The following is a 25,042-nucleotide window of genomic DNA, read 5'->3' as shown; positions in this document are numbered from 1 at the left end:
TTCTTCTCAAATGAGGATGACTTTTGACTTAGCAGAGTAGAAAGCAACTCCTAAAAAGCGACTTAGTGGTTGACACACTTGTCGTAGAGAAATTCAGATTGACAACACATTGATTGTAAAAACAGACTTAAAGAGTGCTGGAAGTGTTTGCCTGGCAGATTTGTGACCCTAAGTGTCCTGGATGGAATCTGTGTGTGTGTGCATGCATGCATGCATGCATGTGTGTGTGTGCATGCATGTGTGTGTGTGTGCTAAAGATTTAACACAGGGCTTTCCTCATGCTAAGCACATGTTCTACTGCTGAGCTATATCCCCAGATGATTTTTTGAAGGACTGTATTAGGACGCATTGGTTTGGGAATGCTCTATTTATCAAAAAGAAATGTCACCTTGAAATGTACAGAATCATCTTTGCAGATCAGCCTCCTACCTTACCTTGTGTTTGTTATTTAAACCCTGCCTAGGTCTCTGCACACCTGGGGGACCTACTCACAGGGGGACACTGAGCTTTGGAGCGCGTACGCCAGCCCAACAGCACCCGGCTGTTGTTGGAGGAGCTGAGTCTCTGTTTTCTCCTGTTCCCAGAGGTTTCTTGGGGGTGGTTCACTAAGTTAAGACCCGTGATCCCTCATTTTCCTGGTGCAGAAACCAGGAAAAGGCGTTCACGCCCACTAGGTGAGAAGTGCGCCTGCCCCAGTCTCAGCCTAGCGTTTCCAGTCCTGCCCTAGGATCTGCTAGAGATGAGGCTACACTGCATTCAGCCGGGCACAGGGGACGGGAGCAGCCGGCGTGCAGCACATCCCAGCTAGGGCCACGGAGGCTGCGACGGTTTATTCTGGGTTGCAGACTTCCCGTCCTTGGGTCCTTGGCAGTGTTTACCCAGAGTGAGGTCAGCCTCATTCAGTACTCGGGAGGTTGTTTTATGTCCATGGCATTTATAATTAAAATGTAGCTGTGGCCAGGCCCCACAAGACATTAAGGAAAGACAAAAAAGGTAGAAAAAATGGATTTGAGGAGGGAAAATTCCGGCGGTTTGGAATGCGTATATAAACACACATGCACATATATACGCATGTCTATGTTTGAAAGACCTTTCTTAAAACCCATAAAGGTGTTTGTTCTTCTAAAGAGTGGAAAGGGTGCCTGAAATTTTTGGTTTAGTCTAGTCCAGAAATCCCCCTGTATAATCAGATAAGGGATGGAGGCCAAGGGACCAGGAGGTCCTCACATCCCACGTGACCAAGGCTGGACTGCACGTGACCATCCCAAGGACCTTCCTGCAGGGACCTGCCTGTGTGGCTTCTGTCAGCCGAGTGCAGCTCTGAAAGCTGCCTTGATGTGGGACCCAAGCTGGCAGGAGCACAGTGCCTTTACCGTGAAGAGCCGACTCCTATCAAGCCAGACAAGTGGGGTCTGCAGACCCCCAAAAACAGGCAGGGAGGGATGTCACTAAGGGGCAGTCTGTCCTGGATGCAGGGCTGCTAAGCAGGATTCTTTTTACTAGCACCCCTCCCCCCCAGTGCCTTTAGGATGCGGCTGGATGTATAAATATTTGATTGGCACGCACTTTGCTCGAGAATGTTTCCATTTGTGTGGGTAGTGTACCAGTAATCCTGCTCTCCGCACGGCCTCTTACGTGCCTAGGGAGGAGGAGGAGGAGGAGGAGGCGGCGGCGGCGGCGGCTATAGGCCTGGGAAGCTCAGAACTTGTCATCGTCTTCCCGTTCCTACCTCAGTCTTTAGTCCCACCAGGAAGCGAGGCTTGCTGGCTTTCTTCAGAGAAGAAACTCCAGCAAGAAAGCAGCATCGAATGCAGCGGCCCCCTCTGCCAGGCCAGGGCCTGGGCCTGTTTGCCTCTGTGCTGGCCTCAAGACCTCCAATGTAGAAGTCCCGGAGAAGCTGGGGTGAGAAGTCACCCTCAATTCTGAGAGCAGGGATAGCATCCATTAAAGTTTAACAGACTCCAAACATCCAGTGTTAGGTGAGGAGGGCCCGGGAAGGCCCCCAAATGGTGATAATGCGATGATAAACACCATTTTTCAAGCACTCTTGTGCCTAGAAATGTGCTAAGTACTCTCAGAGACATCACATTTCAGATTCCTTTCACGGGAGGTAGGCACTGTTGTCATTCTTATTTTTAAAATGAGGAAACTGAGGCACGTAGAGATGAAGTTATTCTACTATGGTGACATAACAACTAGTAACTGTCAGTAACGGGACCTACGTCTATACCTCTCTGACCCACAGACAGGCTGGGTGGCTCTGTGTGTACATGTAGTTTGTGGGGTGAAATTTCCATCATGGTGCTGGTATCAAAGGTGGTGGCAGGATATGGAAAGAGCCTCGGTGTTGGAAATGGCTGAGTAGGTTCGCCATGCTGTCCCCATTAGACGCTGGTCATTCCTTATTAGCTGTAGTGTTCCTGAAGTTATGGTGATTCAATGCTTCATGAGGAAATGAAAGAGCCTAGCACAGTGCCTGGCACATATCAGTGCTCAATAGATATTGAGTATATTATTGAACTTATCTCCAGTATAGTTCAGTGACTCATCAGAGTAATGCTTACTGGGCATTATTCCAAGTGAGGGGCAGTGTGCTGGACATACAAATTACCGTGGTGAGTCTTAAGAGACAGACGCCTTGGGGTTGGGGATATAGCTCAGCGGCATAAGCACTTGCCTGGCAAGCCTGAGGTCATGAGTTCGAGTCCTGATACCAAAAAAAAAAAAAGAGAGAGAGAGAGACAGAAGCGTTGTCCTCAGGGAGTTTAGTGGGAGACAGAACCAGTTAGGTCATCACACAAGTACGGGGAGGAGTATCACCACAGGGAGAGCCTGAGCCACTCCTCAAACGTTGTGTCCACGATGGAACTGGCCATCTTTCCTGGCACCTGTGCCTCCTCCAAAACCCTCCCTCTCACAGTGACATCCTCCCTGTCTCAGAGCTGAGGTGGGAACCTTCTCGCAAGCTGCACATTCTGGGCCCAGTCAGCAGTTCTCGCTGTCTGGCTCACCCGGCTCTGGGGGTCTGGAGGGGACGCCGTGTTGACAGGCGCCTACAGCTGTGGCCTGAGGCATGGTGAAGAGACAAGCTCAAGCTGTGTTCTCCACAGGCAGAAAGTCCTGCCGGTGGAGACCCTGTGCTCAGGTCCATGTTAGGACAGCAGCAGGCGCACGTCCTTGGGAGGCTGGTAGCACAACAAGGCATGTGGAAACTTACTTGCCTAAGGGTAGGAAGAAGACATATTTTTGAAAACTTCCCAGTTTTCCCCAAGGCAGATCAACTAGTTGAGGACAGAGAAGCTGTGAATTATTTTTATCTTGTGGAGCTCCAGGGTACACAATTCTGTCTTGTGAGGATTGATAAAGGTTTGTATGAATATTTGATTGACTTTTAGGAATGCTCTTCCTGAAGGAAGTCTTGGAAGGTGACTCTCTGTCTGTCACCACAGCTCTGTTCATGTTCAGAACAACGGCCTGCAATGAAGAGTGTTCCATCGCAAAACTATGTAGGTCACGGTTATGTGGAAGCATCGTTCTCTCCTTACCTATCTGAGGCTGATTCTGCTTCCTAAGAACCTGGAGATCAGGAAGTGCCTGTGCAATACCACCACTGGGCAGAAGAGGGCGACTGATGCACATTCAGGGACTGTAGTGTGAGTGGGGCTGCCAGGAACCTGGAGGTTCCTTTTACCTGCAGTTTTCCTCTCACCTAATAGTTTTCAGACATGTGAGATGCACAGGGCAAGGCTGTCATAGCCATTCCACAGGACAGGAAACTGAGTCTGAGTGAGATGAAAAGTTATCCCCAACTTTAGACAGCTTGGGGATTCCGGAGATTGGAAGAGCCATAGGGCTGGGCAATCGAAGCTTCTTTTGCAGAATACTTGGTGTGTAATGCAGAGAACGTTCATGGTGCAGTTACACAGTGGCAGAGCAGGACTATGCACTCAAGCTTTTGGACTCTGTAAACTAGGGCCCCGAACTGCAGGGGCCATGTGGATTATCCAATTCTGGCACTGGGCAGATGTGCAGACTGGGCAGACGGATTTCTGCCCACCTACCCCACGAACTCTGACTCCTGTCCCCAGCCTTTGTCATTAGTTCCAGAGTAAGCAAAAAAAAGGCCAGCCTGCCAGCTCTGAGTATTGGCAGAGAGGCCCTGAATCAAAGCCTGAGTCAAGACCCTTGTCCTCCCTGGGAGTTGGTATTATAGAAGAGAGGAGACCGGGCTGGGGATTTAGCTCAGCGGCAAAGCGCCTGCCTGGCAAGCGCAAGGTCGTGAGTTTGGTTCCTGTTACCGGAGAAAAACAAAAAAAAACAAAAAAGAAGAGAGGAGACCTGGGAAATTCCTGTAATACAGACTCATTTCCAAATGCTGCACTGAACGTACAGAAGTCTTCATGATGATAATAGCAGTATTAACCAATGTGTGCTGAGCCGTGACTCTGGGCCAGGAGCTGTGCCCAAAGCATTTACTCTGTTATCTCATTTAACTCTACCAAGTAATACTATATTTCTTATTTTACAAATGGGAAAAGTAAGGCAAAAAAGACTATGTAACTTGCCCGTGTTCACTTGGTCAGTAATCCAGCATCACTCAGATGCCAGCACCCTGCACATACTCCCGTGGCTCGCTGTGCTGCGTTCCAGAAGTTCCTGGCATTACACCCACAGCAGGCTCGGAGGTTGCCTCGGTGTTACGTACCCCGAACGCAGTCTCTAATGTTAATGAAGGGATGACAGTAGTGGAAGCATCTGACATCTGTACAGAAATCCCAGCAGTTTTACCCTGTTTTTACTTTGGAGTTCAAGGTTTCCCAGAAGGGCCAGTTTAACCCCAAGGAACATGTCACTGTGGTTGCCTTTCCTCTCGGCTTCTGGAGACCAGAGCATTCCCTTTTGATCTGAGAAAATTGGTAAGCTTATTGGAAATATTTAAAACTCACAGAAATGAAGGCTTGTCCCTCCATTGTGTGGGCAGATCATGTAAGTTGTGTATCATGCCTAACACAATGGACTACAATCTGAGTCCATTTATTCACAGTAAATATTGCTTACATTTAGTGTACTACGGTCATCTATCTGTCTATCTTTTGCTTATTCTGATGCGGGTTTCTCTTTTTTGTTTTTTTTTCTGGTACCAGGAATTGAACTCATGACCTCACACTTGCCAGGCAGGCCCTGTGCCGCTGAGCTAAATCCCTAGCCCCTCTGATGCTTGTTTTTCACCAATTATAAAGTTCACAGGAGACCCATTTAAAGATAAAATGTCCAAACAAAGCCCCCAGACTCCTGCAGCTGCAAACCTCAGCCTCAGTCTTTCTGCTCGTCTCAAGGGCCAAATAGTGGGTAGGAAGGAAGAGACGATGCCACCTGTTCTGGAAATGCCACCATCCATTCTGGTTCCCTGTGCATCCGAGAGAAGAGGGCGGGTCACACTGAGCAGTCATTGTGCTTAGAGGGTGCAACCTTTGGTGTATAGCTCAGGGATAATGAGAACCGCCTGACGTATAAACCATCACGTCAAAGCCAACATTTTATATTCTATACTAAAGCCATTCCCACAAAACCTTCCTTCCTACCTGTGCGCTGCTTATTTGACTTTTGAAGTTGCTGCCCCCCTCAGCAGGGAGCAGGTCTCTACAACATCTAATGTCTCAGTGGTAGTCAGGGAGGACGAGGCCATGGATGGGACTAGGCAGTGGATGTCAGACATACCCCGCTGCACCAGAAGTGCTGAGGCGGAAGGAAGAGGTCTTTATACTCAGCCGAGAAAGTTCTGTTCTGCAAGGCCACACCTCTATTTATCAACACCGTTGAGAGCCAGCTGCCAGGAAAGCCAGGAGGGGATAGTGAGCCTTTGGCTCTCAGCTTCCCCTCTCTGGTTCGGCAGGGTCTGGAGAATGACTTTCCCCCTCCTGGTTGCCGCAGCCCCATTTGCATGACGTGCTTCGGGAAAGCTGCATAATTTATGATGTGTAAGACCATGGTCATGGACTAGAATTTCACAAATCAAGCCCAGCGGAAACATCACCTGGAGAGCCTATTAACTTGCAATCAAGCCCACATCTCTGTGCAGGATTTACCGTGCCTGCCCATCTGGCTCTTCCCATCATGGAGCAAGCAGACCCCTGGCCAGCCTTTAGGGCTGCATCTTTCACCAGTTCCAGAAACAGGAAAACATCCAGCCATCGAATGCTGGCAGTCAGTTGTATTAGGCTGCCCAGAGTCCTTTTAAAAACTTGAAATAGGACACCATTAGCTAAGTGCCTGCTCACAGCTCCCGGTTTTCCAAACCCAGGCCGATTGCTTCTCTCTGCTGCCCCCACCTCTGAATGAATGGGCCATGCCCGAACGGAACCTCAGAGCAGCAGGCAGTGGCACCAAGTTACCCACCCTCATCCTATCCTTGACTAAAGTGACACAGAAAGGTGAGAGGCTGCTTACTGTGCTGATCGCTTCTGTCCCTGGTCCCATCCACCGTGCCGTCTGGGAGGATCCTCAGGAAGTGGCCCCCGTTGCTGCAGTACAGCAGTTTGGGCTTCTTGTAATTCCCTGGAGGCAGGTTAAACTTCTCAGTCAGGGCTGTGAAGGTTGTGATTTCTCCTTCAGCCATGGCTCAGCAGCGGGGTACTGTGGCACTCTCAGGACTGTAAAACATGAAGCAAACCTGTAGCATGTTCTGCCAGCAAAGGCTCAACAGACACTTTCAAGGAGGGAAGGACTGCTTCATTGCACAGGGCTCCCGGTCAGCTCGTAACCACAGGCTGCCCAGGTGATGCCCAGAGCCGGGCTGGGAGGTGAGCGGTAGTTAGGGAAGGAAGATCCTTGGCAGGGGAGGGCTCTTCAGAGCATCTCTGTCTTCCCAATTGGATACCACTTTGCATCCACCTGTGCATTTTTTGAGAACTTCAGATTTAATCATTTGTCCATAGGGCAAAAAAATCATGTTTTGGTCCCTACCTCTGGTCTACACAAATCCTTGAACTAAACACTGAAGTTGCACTAAAATAACATCTGGAGTCAAACCACAGATGCCGGGAGGCTGGGCCTGTGGCCCTGCGGCCCTGCCTTCCATTCTCACACTGTTTGATTAGGTACTGCCAGGCCCAGGTGTAGCAGAGAGCACAGATGGCCTGGACCTGTGGAGACCTGGAGCAAGGGACATGGCAGGGGCGGGGAAGAGTACATAGCTAAAGGAAACATTCTGGGTTTGCTGGATCCAGGGAGGGGGATTAATGGGGATTTTAAAAGAGCAAACACTGTCCCAAAGGACATTTTATGTGATGAGGACATTGTATGAAATTTATCATTATGAAGGGGAGGCCTGGTTGCTGCTTGCTCTGCAGCTTTTCATGGGTCCTCATATCACACTAAGAGCTGGGTCTGTTCTCATACATAGGTCATCTCTACCCTAATCATTTTCTTTTTTTTTGGTACTGGGGATCGAACTCAGGACCTTGCATTTGCCAGGCAGATGCTGTGCCACTGAACTATATCCCCAGCCCCACCTAATTATTTTCTAGTATGAGATGGAAGACAGAAACTTCCATGTTATATTTTATAATCCTCTAATGTTGTATACACTCACCATATGCACACTGATATGAATGTAAAAGTGCATCAAGTATTGCTCCAAAAGATTAAAAAACAAAACCAATGAAGGTAAGGATTTTCTAGCATATATTTGTCCCATCATTTAGGAAAAGGAAGTGCTAGTGACTACAAAGATTTTAAAATAAAGAGGCCAAAGAGAGCAGGAAACTGTTGTGGGGGCTTCACTTGTGAGTAGGTACTAACTGTCACATGGATCACCAAGTGGTCTCATAACAGTGATGATCATCATCAGTATATAGTGAGCTACAGGTTCATGCTTGTTAACCTCACCATGACTGTTTGATGTGGACATGAATATTGTTCCTGTTTTACATAAAACAAAATCAAAGCTTAGAGATATTAAACGACCTGTCTGAAGTCAAGAGCTACAAGTGGCAGATCTAAGCCTCAAAGTGGGTCTGTGAACACAAAAGGCTGCTTTGCTCTTAATCTCTAGGAAAAGGCAAAGTGATTTCACTGACATGGAAGTATTGTTACCAGAAGTGGGGTTTTACCCATTGCCTGGCATGAACATCTGTCCCAATAAACTTGTCATTCAATTCATTTTTCACTTGGACTCAAATGTGGGCTCTCTCCACCAGCAGCCTCTGCTCTTGCCCGCTGCCAGCCATGGATCAAAACTCCACATACTTCCTCCACCAGCACTGTAAACCCTTGGGGCCATCATCCAGCTACCCAGCCCTGCAGCAGCCTCCTGGAGCTGCTTGCACAGAAAACAGTTTCATCATAAATCAAAGCACCAACTTGAGTCATTTGTCCTTGTGACACTAGAATTAGGGCTTGTGTTGAAAGCACTCATTAATATTTTCTCCACTCCTGGCATTTTAATATTTCTAACACAAATCTCCCAGGCTGCAGCACACAGGCCAGTCATTGACCTCAGTTTCAGCCACTGTTTGAGGTCTCCCCAAGGACCCCAAGGAAAAATTTGCATGTTATTCTATAAACTATATTTAAAGTCAGACCATCCCAAATGGCACCTCCATATGTGGTAAAAATGAGTCCAGTTCTTTTCACATAATGCAATAACAGGCAAAACTCTATATCAATTTTGCAGGGAAGACAGAGGGTTTATATTGCAAAGCATATGATGTTTTCCTCCCAAGTCTCACTGGCTATTCTAAACCTTTCTCTTCCACCCCAAGCCTCTGAGTCTGTCTGTGTGGACCTCTATAACTCACTCTGTGTCTCCACCCAGACTCAGTCTCACTCGTGTTCCAGTTCCTCATCCCACTCCTGTCTAGATCCCTCTCTTTTCCCCTGGTGCTGCAGATTGGACCCAGGGCCTCATGCATGCTAAACCCATGCTCTTCCTGCCTGTTGGATCCTCTTGTCTTTACCTGTCACCTCTCCTTTAGCACACACATGACCAGATTCCCCCTTCCTTAAGATACAACTGAGAGATAAGTTTTTCATTTATTTTTTCCAAGCACTTTCTAAGTTACATGTTTAATTTGGTATACAGGAGACAATAATTATATTCTAGTGGTAGCCAGCTAGTTGAACAAATAGACATTTATATTGTCCGTCTCAGGTGGGCAGAATTTTGTTCCTTGCTATCTAGGGTCTCTTCCAGTTTCTTGTGGGTTTCTATTGTTGTTGCTGCTGTTTGTGGGGTGGCTGCATATTAAGGCTGGCTTTCTCCCTAGATCCGGCCCCAGTGAGGAGTTTCCATTAAGCTGTTTCTTAGTGTTAAGCATACATTGGACTCTCTCCATTTGTATGCTTGTTTGCATCCCTTTGGGATAAAGAGGAGCAGATACACCACAGGCTTGCTGAGGCTGAAGTACCAGTTCTAGCCAAAGATTATACTAATACACTCACATGTGTATAAGCCTTGCAGCTTGGACTTCATCACTGCAGAGCCTTTGTAGCTAAATGACCTCGGCCAGAGCCCAGTAGGCCCAGGGTCTGTTCCCTCCTGACCACAGTGTGACCTGTGGTCATACAAAGCAACCACAAATCTGTTCTCTACCCGTCTCCTCCCCCATAAAAGGGACAGCCTCCGGGTGGTTGTACTCTGCTGATGGCTCCCATAGCCCTTCACTACAGCCTTATACCTGGAAAATTGAAAGGCATATGCCAACTCCAGAACATAAGACCTTATGGCTCAGCTGGAATCCCAGAGGCATGAAAAGGTTTTATTTTTAACCTTGTTTACAGTTTACCTATATTTTAAGTAATGGTTGCTCCCAAGTTCTTTTCCAGTCTGCTATTTGTTAAAGGATGGGAATAAAGGAAAGATGTGACATGATAAAACCATAAGGCGACAACCTTAGCAGGCTCTGGGGGATTTACACAAATTGCTTTAATAAATGAATCCATTAACTGAGTGAAATCAAGCATTAAACATAATGGAAATTTATGAGCTCTGCTTTTTGTTGCTATTTTCTTTTATTAGTTGTCTGGAAAAGGATTACCTCTGTGTGTTTTGGGAAATAGAGAAGATCAAGGCCAGTGGGCTGTAGGTCATCATTTGCACTGCCAGCCCCTGGGGATTTAAAGAAAGCAGATGATTTTCTGGATTGAGCAGGGAAACCAAAGTGAGAGGAACACAATCCTATTGGAACATCTGTCTTAAGGCTGACATGCGTGGTTAGCCGTGGCCTCTGGAAGAGGCCCTGAACTCAGAAACATGAACAGGATGAAAAGTGCATTCACTTGCCCAGGAGTACAGCAGTCACTTTTCAGTGTGGGGCAGCAAGAAACCACAGCTTAGCCCTAGCTATGCGCCAACTGGCTCTGGGAACGTAGGTCACGTGCCCCTTCTGATTCTTCCTTACTGTGGTAACCTTACCTTACCTACTGCACAGAGTTGTATGAAGGCAGAAATGAGCATGCTATTCACAAAAACACTTTGAAGGTGTAAAAATGTGACCTAATATATGGCACATACAACAGCTGATTATGTTGAACTAGTTGAAGCAAAATATGATCTATGTCAGCTATAATTAAATGCTTAATTTAAGATAATTTTTCAATTGGTTTAAAGGTAGAGTTTTTTTTCCCCTTTTTTCTTTTTATGGTGCCAGGGTTGGAACCCAGGGCCTTATACATGCTAGAGAAGCACTTTAGAACTGAGCTATACCTTCAGCCCTCAAAATAGAGCTTTTCCTTCCTTTTCATACTCGGAAGAAATTAGCTAAGCCTCTGCCCCCATTATTTAAGCCTCAAATATAGCAAAAGAGATGAAGAAATCAAAGGTAAACCGTGGTAATACCTGAGAGAATTCAGATCATGGTTTCATACTTACTTCTTAGCTTATCAACAGTTATGGAAGAGACATTTGTGAAACTTGCCATTTCTAAGAGACATTTATGCTCAGCTTTGTTCTGTTGCCTGAACTGGAAGGAAATACTTATGGTTCTAAGAGTCAAGAGAAGGCAAACACTGATGTTTATTTTTTGGATGTTTTCAACTCCTGTCATTACTTATGAAGTGTAGGCTACCCACAAAGGAGGACATTTAACAGTGTATAAAGCCAGCGAGGGTAGATGTGTGGGTATTTATTAAGGTGATAATTGGATGCATCTTCAAACCCATATAGGTTACAAATTTACATATAGGTTGCATATTTGGTAACAAATAGATTCCAAGTCTTTGCTGTCTGTCTCTATGAATAACATCACCCCAAAGCCTTAATTATTCCCTATAGCAACTTGCTATAGTTAGTTAAATAATTGTTAAGTTAAATTGATAGTTAAATTATTAACTTTAAATTACATTAAGTAAAGTATGCATGTTAATTGTTAAGGGTAAAAGAAATAAAATAGAATGCATTAACTTCAACCAGCAAATGGCAGTGCTGGGGAGAAAGAGAGTGTGAATAAGAAAATTTTTTAAAGTACTGTACTTAGCTAAAAGTATCCAGAAAATAAAAGAGAAAAAGAATAGAAAATTGTCAGAAATTACTTAAAGTTAGGTGGTATATTAACTCTAATATATTTCTAATTACAATAAATGTAAATGGGCTACATTTTCTAGCTATTGGATTTTTAAAAAAATCCATCTATAATCTGATTACAAGAGCTGTATTAAAAATATAAGGATACAAAGAGATTAAAAGTATTGAAAGTAAAAATGAACTAGATGGAACCTATAGTTCCAGCTACGTGGAGGATCAAGCAGATGGATTGTTTGAGCCCACAAATCAATCTCTCTTTGTCTCTCCTCCTTTCTTCTCTCTCCCCCTCTTCTCTCCCTCCCACTCCTGCTGCTTCTCTTCCCATCTCCCTCTCTTTCCATCCATTTAGCAGTGCTAGAGATCAAACATAGGGCCTTCACACTGAGCTACATACACAGCCCTTTATATGTTTTAAATTTTGAAACAGGGTCTTGCTAATTTGCCCAGGTTAGCCTTGAGCTTATAGTCTTCCTGTATATGGTGGATTAACTAATGGTCAACTTGTAACACCCAGTGGAACTGAATCAGGTGGTGCTGGGTGTGGAAGGCCCACCTGAGGATTGTTGCCAATAGCAGCAAAGGAGAACTGGAGGAGAACATGGTGTGCTGTTGATCCTCCTGGAGAAGTTTGTCACACTGGTGAACCCATCTGTTCTCATTGTCAGAGGAGCTTAGGTCCTCACTGAGGATGGCTATGGATCTCTTCAGGGGAGCTCTGATCCTTACCTTAAGTATTGCTTCCTGGCTCCAGGGCATATCCCTCAGTCTGCTAGGACAGATTTTTCATCGCACTGGCACATACTTTCTAGCATCCACCACTGGCCTTTGGGCCTTCCCAGCGCAGATTCTTGATACACACTTGCATGAGACATTGTTGTGGGCTCTAGGCCTCCAGCTGTGGACTGTGGAAGACATTGCTGTGGGCTCTAGATCTTCAGCTGGACTTGTGCAGGACATTGCCGTGGGATCCAGACCCTCAGCTGGATTCTTTGGGTCTCTCGTGCATGGGAAAGATCTCATGCACTCTTCTGCATTTGACTATTTGGTTGATTATTTTAAAAAATCCTATAAATTATGTGGCCTATATTAAATCTTTTCCCTTGCAAATCCTGACTACAATACTCTGTCAGCTTCTTAGAGTTCTGGGATTACAGGTATATGCCATCATGCTCAGCATGAGCCCATGATTGAGGCCAGCTGGAAATATAGTAAGATCCTATCTCCAAAAGCAAAAAAAAAAAAACAACAGATAAATGATAACAAATAATTAAAAGTTGGTAAGGCTATACTAATATAATAAAATAGGCCTAAGGCAAAAATGAGTAAAAGTAAAAAGAATTATTGCATAATGATAAGTGGATAAAATTCAACAGAAAGAGAAAAATTCCGAGCTTACGTATATGTAATGACATAGCCTCAGAATATATAAGGCAAGAATTGACAAGTCCACAGTGATGGCAGGAGATTTTAGTGCATTTCTGTCCTAAAAGGTAGAGTAAACCAGCGAGAACAAACCTTTTGGAGACAAGTGCCCAAACTGTAACCCAAACCCACTCTTGGGTTATTTACCACAAATGCCAACACTGCAATTAAACCTGAATACTGAGGTTTTAGTTAAGAAAAAACAACTCCTACATTAACATCTTTGGTCTGAAACATAACGTGCATGCCATAGGTTTGCCGCCACTGAAGTAAACACACAACATTTTAATGAGGATGCAGAAAACAGAAATACACAGCTAGCAAGCTTAATGCCTGCCTGAGAGAACCTGTACCCAACAAGGAAGTGAATGCCATTCTTTTCAAGGACATACGGAACGCTGATCAGAATTCTAGAACTGGTTCTGTGGACGAATTCATTTCATTTAACTATGCTTTCTATAGAAATCACTCCCGCCCATCCAGTTGGTGACAACGGCCTTTCACTTTTACCTTTTGTCTCCTAAACCACTCCATCTCTTCATTCTCAGCAGCACTGTCAGGGTGCACATGCAAGGGCCCCTCTCACCTGGGCTGCTGCAGCACTGCTCCCTGTGGCCACTTCCAACCCTGCTGCTGTGACCTTCCCCTCTTGAGAGTCTGAAGATTCCTGCCCTGCTGCAGGGCTTTGACAGGGTCAGTGGTCCTCTGCTGTCTTCAGACTCCTGCCCTGACCCACGCGGCTTTCATCATCTGCAGTCCGCCTAAGCTGGCTGCCTTTTCTCTTATTGGTTGCCTCTTATCTGCCTGACCCCCCACATTCACCCAGGCCTTAACCCCAGTCTCCTCTGCTGCCCGCACTGTTCTTTTTTTCTCCTTTCCTCTACTTACTACCATGGCCTGCCTCAGTCACGCTCACTCTTCAGCATTTGTGCCCAGTTCCTCCTGCAGAAAGCCCCATCTGGATGCACCCCACCATCCCCAGGTCCGCTCCACACCACGCACACTTGTTCAGATGGCTTGGTTCCCACCGGCTCCCTTGCAGCACGTCCTTTGCTAATGGCAGCACAGGGTGTCATTGTCATCTACATTCCCTGCCCAGACCCTTCCCTGGCTTCCCAGCGCTCTGCAGTGGAGGCCAAAGCCTCTGGCGGGTCCGGCCCTTAACTCTTCCCTACCTCATCTCTTGCAAGCGGGCTTTCCATCTCTGAAATCACTACGCTCTCTGCCACCTGCCCCACGCCACCCTGTCTGGAGCAATAGTCCTTTCTCCTCCCATCTGCTTCACCTGCCTACTGAGTTAATTTTCTGCAAATCTTAACTCAGTTGTTAATTCCTCAAGAAAGTCTTACCTGACTTCCTTAACTGGCTCAGGTTCCTCCAGTGCTGGTAGGACCGTTAACATTGCTCCAGAGCCCTTGCATCTGTTTTTAATTACACATTCATGCCTGTGATTGTTTAATTAATGGCTGTCTTCATGAGTAGGCTGTCAGCTCCATGATCCTAGAAACCAATCTGTCTTGCTCACCATGGTATCCCAGTGCCTGGCAAAATGCCTGGCACCTAATGATAAATGTTTGTTAGGAGACTGAATGAATGTAATTTACCTATGCTTCGTGATGGTCTCCTTCATTAGTCTCTGAGGTCCTGAGATAGAAACTGCCTTTTTCTTCTGCATCCAGCACTTGGCAAATACCCAGTGCTGGAGTCGGTATCCTGTACATGCTTGTTGATTAAATAGCAGGCTGATCTCTTCTCAGGAGCTCCAGCAGAGATATATTATCGGGAGACCCAATTAGAACTCAGTATCCTGCAGGCACTGACAAAAATGCTAAGCCAGCGCCTATGTATTTAAATTGGGCTCTGACTCCACCAGAATACCTGACCTTTGGTTAACAGTAGGCCCACTACCTGTTCCCATGCATAACAAATTTTTACTTCTTCAAAGAAAATACCATTAGAATTAAGGATCTCAGAAGGAAAAGGATCAGACCTCTTAGTCTCGTCTAATCTCCTTATCTGATCAAGAGAAAGATTTGTAGGGCCTGGGAAAACTTAGCCAGGAAGTGCTGTCAGGTTGACAGGGACCCTCTGGTGAAGGAAAGTCTGCCTGAGGACTTTCCTAAGCAGACAGTGAGTTCTCTGCTCTCTGAACACCCCTCCTCCAGCTTCCCTCTGTGTTATGGATGGGGGCTAAGGGAGGTCCGTGGCTTGGTGGCTGACACATCAGCATGCTACCTCCACACGAGCTCTGTCTTGTGAGCTGAAATTCACTTTCCTAAATTGATAAACTGTGGACTTCACTATAGGATGGGCTTGATTGTGGCATGCAAGAGACAGCTCCTACAGGGTCGCCCTTTAGTACATAGTCAGGAATTTTGCTGCCAGCTGTTAAACCACTAGTTTAGCCTGAAATCAATTCTGGTGAAGGTATTTATACTCCAGAAATTGGTAGATGCTATACTTTTGCTTTCTTTTTTTCTTTTTCTCCTTCTGGTGGCTGTATTACCAGCATGCTTCTAGACTTGGGTTTAAAATCCTGACTAGCACTCATTAGTACATTACTCATTCTCACAGAGCCTCAGTTTCCTCATCTGCACAATGGGGCTCCATAACTGTAGCTACCACACCGTCTCTGTGAGTATTTAATGACAATGCACACGGAGCACTAAGCCCAGAACTAGCAAGTTTGCAAGCATTCAGTAGATGCTGTTAGTTTTGCCAATTACCTCTGCTATTGATTTAGAACTTGATGTAGTACTATTTAACAATATTTGAAAAATACCATTTTCTGAGTGATAAGTTAGATTTCTTCATCATCACCTATGTGCAGTGATGCTCTCATGTGCTGTATTGCAGAACACAAGATACGAGAGATACATTCTCAGGGTATTCTACAGGTCTGCACATTTCCCTGTCCAGGATGACAGACAACCTAGGGGTGAATCGTCTTCCTGTCCTACTCTTTAGGAACTTTTAATGGTAAAGAATCCCTCAGCCACGAGCATAAACTTGGACGTATAGGCTTCCAGAATCAAATATTTGAGGGAGATGGAGATGTCAACAGCCATTAGCAGAATGCTGCACGTGTCCTGGAGATTTAAACAAGAAGGGGAAGGGAAGGGAAGGCAAGGGCAGAGCAGGGCAGGGGAGGGGAGGTCTAAAATTCCTATTACAAAACTCTGAACTCCAAAATGCTCTGAAAACTACAAATTCTTTCATAACTCAGCTATGGCAACGCCAGACCCAAACTGACCTGAGACTATTTCAAGTCTTTATTTATTCATTTTGTATTAATATTTATGTAATCTGATGCAGAATTACTAACATATGTATCCTAGGGTACTATCCCAGGCCCTACTGGTGCTGCTCTATAATATATTATATATGAGCCACACTACCCTTCTACAGTCCCCAGAATTCTAGGTTCCCAAACATATCCAGCCCAGGGTTTTCAACTATAAGATTAGGGACTGGCAGTAGAAATCAGTTTCTGGGCTGGGGATTTAGCTCAGCGGCAAAGCGCCTGCCTGGCAAGCGCAAGGTCGTAAGTTCGGTTCCTGGTACCAGAGAAAAACCAAAAAAAAAAAAAAAAAAAGAAATCAGTTTCTGCCTTTAAAAAGGCTACATTCTAGCCATACTCAACTCATCAAGCCATGCTTCAGATGGGACAAGAGCCTACATGCGTGGCCCAGGCATAGCTAACAGGAAGTGGGGGCTGTTAATCTATCCAGGTGGACCAGCCCACTCCCCATTCTAGCTCTCAGACTCTTTCATGAAGAGCAGAGAAAAATAAGCAGACTCACATGCACACCCCCAAGGATGGCCTCCAATATCCTTTATGTCTTCCCTCAGTTTGTGATCTTTTATCCTCAGCAGTCTGGCATATCCATTCCCAAAACACATCCCTGCCGTAAGAGCAGAGGTGAAGGTCAGGAATTCCTTGGAGTGCTTACAGAAACCAGTGTCCACTCTGAGAGGAAAAACAGAGCGCACCCTGGCACAGCAGCGTGCTCTGCTGGCCGTGGTTCTGTCCGAACAGCCCGACCGGAGGCTCTGAGCCATGCTGGAGACCTGTGTGCCTCTTAACGGAAATCTCTTCCCCGCAGACTGATGCATTAAAGCCCAGGGCTTCAAGCCAGATGTAAAGTGATTCTGCAGGGCCTGTCAGCCCTCACGCCCCTTCCTTTAACCTTCTCTTACTGATGTGCCTCCAAAAATCCTTTTAATCTCTTGTGCAAGTTACAATCTCCAGAAGGAGCCCAGCAAGGACATTCCTTTTTCAAAGTCAGCCGACTTCCAGCCTCTAGGAAGATGATCTATTTGTTGGATCTATTTTTTTTTTTTTTACTCCTTCCTGACCTAGAAAATTTAGCTTCTCCAAACTCAGTCTTTTCAAAGTACATTTGTTATCTGTTTGGCAACGCACAGGGCTTGGCCCTCCATATATTACTCAACAGCTTGCTCTGTATATCCCATAAATAATTGAATGTGTCCATAAATAATAAAGCAGAAACCATTTCTTGAACCTGTACTATATACCAGGCCCTAAGCGTGTTGTATGTATTATTTTAATTAATCTTCAAAGAAATTCTGTTAGAAGGGCACTGATTTTTTTGTTTTGTCTGGGAGATAAACGACTAGAGCTATACTTTCGGTGCAGTCACGGGCCACACCCTGTTTCTGTGTCTGAAAGTATAACAGAAAAGAGAGGTGTGCAAAATAGACGTCATCACTGCTTCCTTCACCTCCCACTTTACAGCTGAAGACACTGAGGCTCAGAGAGTCTGAGTCATTTGCCGAGGTTGTATAGCAGAATAAATGTTAGAGCTGATATCTGGAAGTTGGGTTTTCTGACTCGGATCCCTGCATCAGAGTGGACAAGACAGAATGAATGCTACCAGGGCTGAGTGAACTTTTATCTTCTCTATTCTCTTTGCCCCGTCAACCCATGTCACTTGTATAGCCTCCTTGACAGTGTGTGGAAGAGGTGTTGCTTTCACTCAAGTGGAGCCTGTATGACCACGCCTCCCCGCAATCTGTCCCCTCCTGCAGCAGTGTAATAGCCACCACCAGTGCATTTCTGGTTGTCACTCTGACACCCCCAGTATGCTTTATCTCTAAACTGTCCCGAGCCTCATGTGTGTGGAAGGTGATTAGATCCTGAGGGGGCTGTGCTCACCAGTGGATGTATCTGTTGATGAGTTCATAGCCGTGTGCTGTTAGGAGGTTGGGCCTGGTTGGAAGAGGTAGGTTAGTGGGGCTGCGACCTGGAATGGTGCATTCCTGTCCCTGACTCCTCCATTCTCTCTCTGCTTCCAGCTGCCATGGGTTGAGCACCCTTTCCTCCACCACACCCCTCTGCCATCCTTTCTGCTTTGGAGCCTGGCAACCATGGACTGAAACTACTGAAACTGTAAGCCAGAATAAACCATGCTAAATTGTGTGTGTCAGGAATTGTGATAAAGTGACTACGGCAACCCCTCAAGGTGCCCCAGCATCTTAATCCTTGTCAGAGCAGTCATTTGCCCTTGCTGAGCAGGGTCAAGTGAGGCCAGAAACTACCGAAGGAGGGTCCCATTACAGACTGGTTTCCTCTGAACTGCCCACAAAATGAAGTATTCACAAGCCGAGAGTTAGAGACCTGGATTTTGGTTTCTGCTATGACATTAACTTTTTATATGAACAGCAAGTCACTTAACCTTTCTGACTCCCAGTTGTCTCATCTGTAAAAGGAAGCTATTAAGAATGTGGATCTCAGGATGGGGAGGTGGTTAGCATGCATGAGGCCCCGGATTCCATCCCTAGCACCACTGTTAAAAAGAAGAGCAAAAGGGCACCAGGCTTGCCGTGGGACCAAGAGGAAAGAATAGAGCAAGGCCTGGGAAGAACCTTGCATATAGTTGTTTCCAAAAAATGACAGGTATTATTCTTGTTAAGTAGAGCCTATGTCTTTAGTACATTGATTACTTGAATTTTTAAGGGTTTCACAGAGCATTTGATGAGCAGGCAAGCTGCTTAGGTGGGTGCTGTAGAGACATGACTTTGAGTACTTTATACTCACTTTGTGTCTTCCTATGGGCTACACGAACACCCCTTCTCTCTCTCTCTCTCTGTCTCTCTCTGTCTCTCTCCCTGTCTCTCTCCCTGTCTCTCTCTCTCTCTCTCTCTCTCTCAGACAACCGTGACACAAAGAGGCTGAAAAGCTTATCAAAACAAATCTGTGGCTTAGCCAGAAATGAAACCTTTAGTCCCAAGACATCAATTTTTAACCCTTAGTCTCCTCTCTGTTGGGTGGCTTCATTCCCAAGGGGCTCCAGCTTACTCAAAACACCAACAAATGCAAAGGACAAAACTCACATTTTTGCCAGGCAGGTGATAGATACCCAGGCAGCTCTGGAAGGAGGGTTAGCAGTCGCAGCATGCGGCTCTGTATTTAAGGTGCGTGGATATGAAGGAGGAATGTAAATACCTCAGAGCTCATTTCACATGTCAGAGTCTATTCTGGATCTTGAAAGAGGGCCATGGGTGCCCAGCTGTGCCCTGAGAGCTATATCCTGCAGAACTGTCCAAAAGCATGCAGGAAGCAGGCAGCAGGGCAGGGCACAGGGTTTGCAGAGGGACCTACTGGGTGTCACAGTCAAAGGACAGGAAGAAAATAGTCACTTGCCTCAGTACCAGCCTTGAGGGCCCAGTTTTTTGCAGGGTCTGCATTAGCACAATATAAAACATGTTCGCCTTTGCATTCTTTCTTTCTAAGGACTTTGGCTATTTTTAGAGATTCCATGTGCTTGCCAACTCTCCTTGGTCCCATACCAAGAGTCCAAAACCAACCATCCTCCTACTTGCACCATGTGCCCTATCTCAGTGCCGCTGATGACTCGCCTGGTCCTGTGACCATGTCACTGCTCTCCATACACAGGTCTCCATACAGCCCTAGCCGTTGGTAGGAACCAGGTGCGTTTTATGGGAGATGGAGCTATACAACGGTGGGCCCCGGGGAATGACCAGTGTTGAATAAGAGATGAAAGTGCTTGGAAGTGCCGGGCGTGGTGGCGTATGCCTGCGATCCCAGCACTCGAGCGGCTGAGGCAGGAGGATTGTTGTGAGTTTGAGGCCAGCCTGGGCTACAAAGTAAGCTCAAGATCAGCCTGAACTGCATAGCGAGACCCTGTCTCAAAAAGACCAAAACAAAGAAAAAATAAAAAATAAAATAAAGAAAGAAAGTGCTTGGAAGTGAGCTAAAATCTGGTATCCAATGAGCTAACCTGAGAGATAAGTTTGCTCTGGTATGTCATGTCTCCAGGAAAGTACACAGTGTATTCAAAATGCCATTTCTCAGAAAAAGGTAGGCACGGATAACAAGGACAGTGCATTTATCTGCCAGGAGAGGTCTTTCACGGGAGAAGCTTCAATCCTGGCGGGGTGCCCGAAGCGTAGTTTGTGCCTATCCCTTCAGCCTGTCAACACTTCCCTCCTCCTTTACTCTTTTCCATCTGACCTTTCACAGCCATTCATCTCCTTCAGTGTCCACAGCCCCACTCGTGCTTTACAGATCAAAGAGCCACTAAGTTGGGTGAGGCTGTTGGAAAAATGGCGAAACTGTAAGGTATTAGCCTCTGAAAGCAGATTAGGCAATGAGAAGTAAGGAGAAATGTCAGAGTGACTTCTTCCTTCTGCTATCTTTTTGCACATAATTCTTCTCTGAAAAGGTCTACATTCCTTAGCTCCTCCTTGGCTTTGTCAGGTTCAAGGGGTTCTTCTGGGATTTGATAAATCTAAACCTTTAGATAGGCCCATGGGCCGTAGCAGACAGAAAGCAGAACATCCTGTGTTCTCCTGATACTGTATCTTTGAGCCCTCACTGGTGTATCCTTCCTATATATCTGTTCTTACAGAAGATAAATGGATAAATGGATGTGGCTTTTAAAAATTGTCTGGTGTAGCCTTCCTATATATCTGTTCTTACAGAAGATAAATGGATAAATGGATGTGGCTTTTAAAAATTGTCTGGTGTAGCCTTCCTATATATCTGTTCTTACAGAAGATAAATGGATAAATGGATGTGGCTTTTAAAAATTGTCTTTCGCAGGGCATGATGGTGCATACCTGTAATCCCAGCACTCAGGAGGCTGAGGCAGGAGGATCGTTATGAATTTAAGGCCAGCCTGAGTTACATAGTGAGTTCAAAACTACCATAGGCTAGCAAGAACTCCATAGCAAGACCTTCTCTTAAAACAAAACAAAACAAAACAAACTAACTAACTCACTAAAACTTATCCTCCATGGGAGTAGGTCATTAGGCTGTGATATTTAATGCTGTCTAGGGAGTCTGATGGATTTGATTTGCAAAACTCCCTATTAATGCCTAGATTCTTCAGGCAGGGCATCTGGCTCCCTGAGCCTAATTCTGTTGGGCCCACCTTATTTAAGGAAGCACTCATTTCCCTGTTTTCTAGCTCATATCTAAATATGCTTCATTCCTAACATTTATGGTGCTTTACACTTTCATTTCCTTGTTTGCTTACTTGTTCCTGCCTCTCAGCATCTCTGTACCTGTGTCTCTGTGTCTTTCTCTGCCTCTCTCTCATACACACACACAAATGTAAACCTCGTTGTGGCCTATGTTAGGTTTGTTTTGCTTACACTATATTGTCAGCACCGTTGCCCTAGCTTTCAAAAATTTTTCAATATGTTATTCATTATGGATATTTTATACTATATTAGATTTTTGAAAAATATTGTGTTAAAATATTACTTCTTAGGATTGTGGAGCGAAGCTTTTACTTAAAGTGATTGCTGTGCTCATCTCACCCTACTCCCAGCCCGGGTGACTGGCTGGCTTCTCTGGGGTCTGCTAACCAAGCCCTTTGACTGCAGGAAGGATTGGTTATCAGACCCACGTATTCATCACCACGGTCCCCATCAGCTATGACCAAGTCCGCTGTCACCGTAAGTGCTACCTTCTGAAAAAGCCATCTCCTTTACTGTTGGTCCCTCCTGACATTTTAATATGCAGAGCCAGAGAGATTGCTTCAGATCTGTATCATATTGGTCACTCACTGACTCAAAACCCTCCATGATTTTCGATTCTGTAAAGAAAAATACAAATCCTTACTGTGGCCCATAAACCCCTGTGTGGGCCAGTTTTCTCTCCCATTACTGCCTCTGTACCTGTCTTCGAGCTATCTCACCTACTCTTGGATCACTGAACTCATAATGTCCTTCTCCAATCCACTGCCTCCCTATATATATATATATATATATATATATATATATATATATATATATCTCGAACTCAGGACCTTGTGCTTGCCAGGCAGGCACTTGTGCCACTGAGCTATATCCCCGGCCAACTGCCTTCCTGTAAATTGTTCTCTTCCCAGCAGTACCCTTCCTGGTCAGAACAACTCACTTTTCAGATGGTGGCTGAATGCCACCACCTCAGAGTGGTTCCCTGACTTCCCCACCTAAGCTCTCTCCACCTCCCCTGTTCGCTCCTGTTGCTTCCTGGTCTTCTCTTTCCCAACACTGAGCTGTCACTTGTGATTTGTTACACGTCCACCTCTGTGAGTTCTCGCTTGAGGTGTCCCGCTTCCTTAGGCAACAAGCCCCTGGAGGACAGAAGCCGTGCTTCTTCACCTCTCCTCCCCAGTCCTTAATACCAGCGGGCACAGAGGAGCAGTTCAGATATTTCGTAAGTGAAGGAGGGAGAGGAGAGAAGAAGAGAAGAAAAAGGAAGAAGGGGCCAGGAGAAAGAGTCACTAAAAGAATTTTTGAGATTGCAAATTCTTGACCTAAAGCCTCTGCCACACAACAAAGGACTTTTGTGTGCCGTTCTGCTCCCTGTTGGAATGAACTTCGCTCTTCTAAAGCAAGTGTTTTTCCTCTAGATTATTTTTATAGAAAAAAGTGAAGCAAATATAGAGATAATTATCGATTCCCACTCAACTCCCTGTTCCCTATCACCAACATCCTCCTGGGAACCTGTTGCAAAATTCCTGGGAACCACAGGAAATAAATCCACTAACCACTTGAAATGCTCTTGTAAAAATAGACCAGACTTGACCTTCTTCCTGTGGAAGGGCCTCTTTCCTCGGGGCAAACATTACAAAGAAATTTTATCTGCTTTTAGCCTCCCTCTTCTGTCATTCTCCAAGGAGGATTTATCTGGATGGACTCAGATTCCTGTTCTGAAATTATCCCCCCTGCCCCGTCTACCCCGCCACCACTGGGTCATCATCTGAGCAAATTACTCGTTTATTATTTCTATGCCATTGTTTTTATATGGAAATGATAACATGGGCAGATATCAAGGCCTGGGGGCTCCTGGGATATTGTAGAGCGCTGACATTCCAGGAGGGCTTGTTTTGTCCTGACCAGGGGTCATCACTCTCCCCAGACCTCAGCCTTCATCACTTTTATCACAGTCCTGCCATCAAATTCCTTACTGTTAATTTCTACTTAAGTGACTGACAAGCAGTTTTACTTAAATTTAATTTCCTCGTTTCAAGGAAGCTGGAGTTCTGTAGCACAACTGCAAAAACTTCCCGTACATCATAGTAGGCAGCCAGAAAGATAAGTTCCAGGGGGACAGCAGTGCCACTGACCTCACCTCCCAGGCTGTCTCCAGCCTGCTGTGCTCTCTTAGTTACAAAGACAGAACAGCAGTTCTGGAGGAGAGAAAACATAATTGTCCAGCTCAGAGCTTTCTCCTCAAATGACCCCAATGATTTAAGGAGACATAAAAGGCAGCTTCCTTTCCCTGGGCATTGTTATTGAAAGATAGCTCTCAGAGCCATTCTGACCTTCTCTTGTACCACAGGCACCTGCCCCGAATTTGGGAAAGGTAGCTGGTGTTTAGGGCTGCTGCTTTACTGTTCTGTCAGTTCAGTGAGTAAGCAGGAGATGTTAGTCCACTCAGAAGCCCTTAACGATAAGGGAGTGATAGAAAAATGACAAAATACAGATACATAACAATAAAAAGGTTTTAAAAATTGCATATCATTGCTGGGTATGGCGGTGGAATCCCAGCACTGGGAGGCTGAGGCAAGAGGATCACAGTTTTGAGCCCAGCCTGGGCAACTTAGTGACTTAGCAAGACCCTCTGTCAAAATGAAAAATAAAAAAGAGCTGGGGATGAAGGCCCTGGGTTCAATCCTCTGTACTGCAAAAAAAACAAAAAAAAAAACAGTATAAGATCGTATTTACCAGATTAACTTCTGTTAATGTTTTTGTTTTATTTATGTGAACATTTTACAAAGCAGAGTGATATATTCGTGTATTTATATAAAGTCATGTTTATGTTGTAAATACATTTATAATATAAAGCAATTGCATACAATTATTATTTATGCCATTTTTAATCTGACCTAACATGTCAGGAATTTTCCCTCATTAATAAACAAAGGAACATCTCCATTTTTAGTGGCTGTCTAGGATTCCCTTGAGGACATACAAAACTGTGTCAACTAATCCTCTGTTGTCAGAGAGATAGGTTGTTTATTATCTGTCACATTTATAAATAAAACTGTTGGAGGCATCCCTGCATGCTGTGCCATTACTTCCCTAGGGAGAATTTTTGGAAATAGAATTATTGGGGGGAAACCTGTGTATTTTATTAAGGCTTTTACTTAAAATTTTCAGAAAGTCTGTACCTATTATGGGCTTTAATTCCATTTTTTTCCTCCCTGATTTATCTCTACTTGCTTTCAGATTTGCCCGTCTGCTCTTCAAGGTGGAGGAGAAATTAATTTCAAAGTTTCAGATCTGCTTACTTCGGTTTCAAAATGAGCAATGTGAAATGGGAGCTTCGTTCCTGCACCTGAAATTGCTCCGAGGACAGCGGCAGGCGAGGGCTCCCCGGGCACCTGCTCCTCTATGTGCTGTGCTCCCTGAGGGTGTGTCCGCAGCAGTGTGCCCAGGCTGCGGGAGCAGGGTGCCGGACAGACGCAGCCCTTTGCCTGAGGCTTTGGCCTCAGACTCTGAAGACCCTTGATTCCTTCGCTGTACCACCTCCTTTTTCAGCTCTGACTTCTGTGTAAAGTTCATCTCCTGACTCTTTTTATTTACTTTTTAAAATTTTCTTTTTATTTACTATTT

The 25,042-nt window shown here is 45.4% G+C and overlaps 1 protein-coding gene across 8 annotated transcripts in view; it reads right to left on the bottom strand.

The window, feature by feature from the left end:
- Positions 1 to 25,042, bottom strand: part of Fgf1 (fibroblast growth factor 1 (acidic)) — a 94,225-nt gene that overhangs the window by 12,581 nt on the left and 56,602 nt on the right. For 6 of the 8 annotated variants that reach the window (XM_005380699.1, XM_005380707.1, XM_005380701.1 and 3 more), the window contains one exon: positions 6,448 to 6,650. In XM_005380699.1, coding sequence (XP_005380756.1) covers positions 6,448 to 6,616 — 169 coding nt within the window. In that variant the 5' untranslated portion in view covers positions 6,617 to 6,650. Of the gene's footprint in view, positions 1 to 6,447; positions 6,651 to 13,529; positions 13,651 to 19,300; positions 19,372 to 25,042 lie in introns of those variants that run through there. The other 2 variants (XM_005380703.2, XM_005380702.2) reach the window with 2 other exon arrangements.

The sequence above is a fragment of the Chinchilla lanigera genome, unplaced genomic scaffold (assembly GCF_000276665.1).
Source record: "Chinchilla lanigera isolate Chin_1 unplaced genomic scaffold, ChiLan1.0 scaffold00014, whole genome shotgun sequence".
NCBI lineage: Eukaryota > Metazoa > Chordata > Mammalia > Rodentia > Chinchillidae > Chinchilla > Chinchilla lanigera.
Note: the sequence above shows the minus strand (reverse complement) of the source record. Positions and strands in the feature narration are given on the sequence as shown.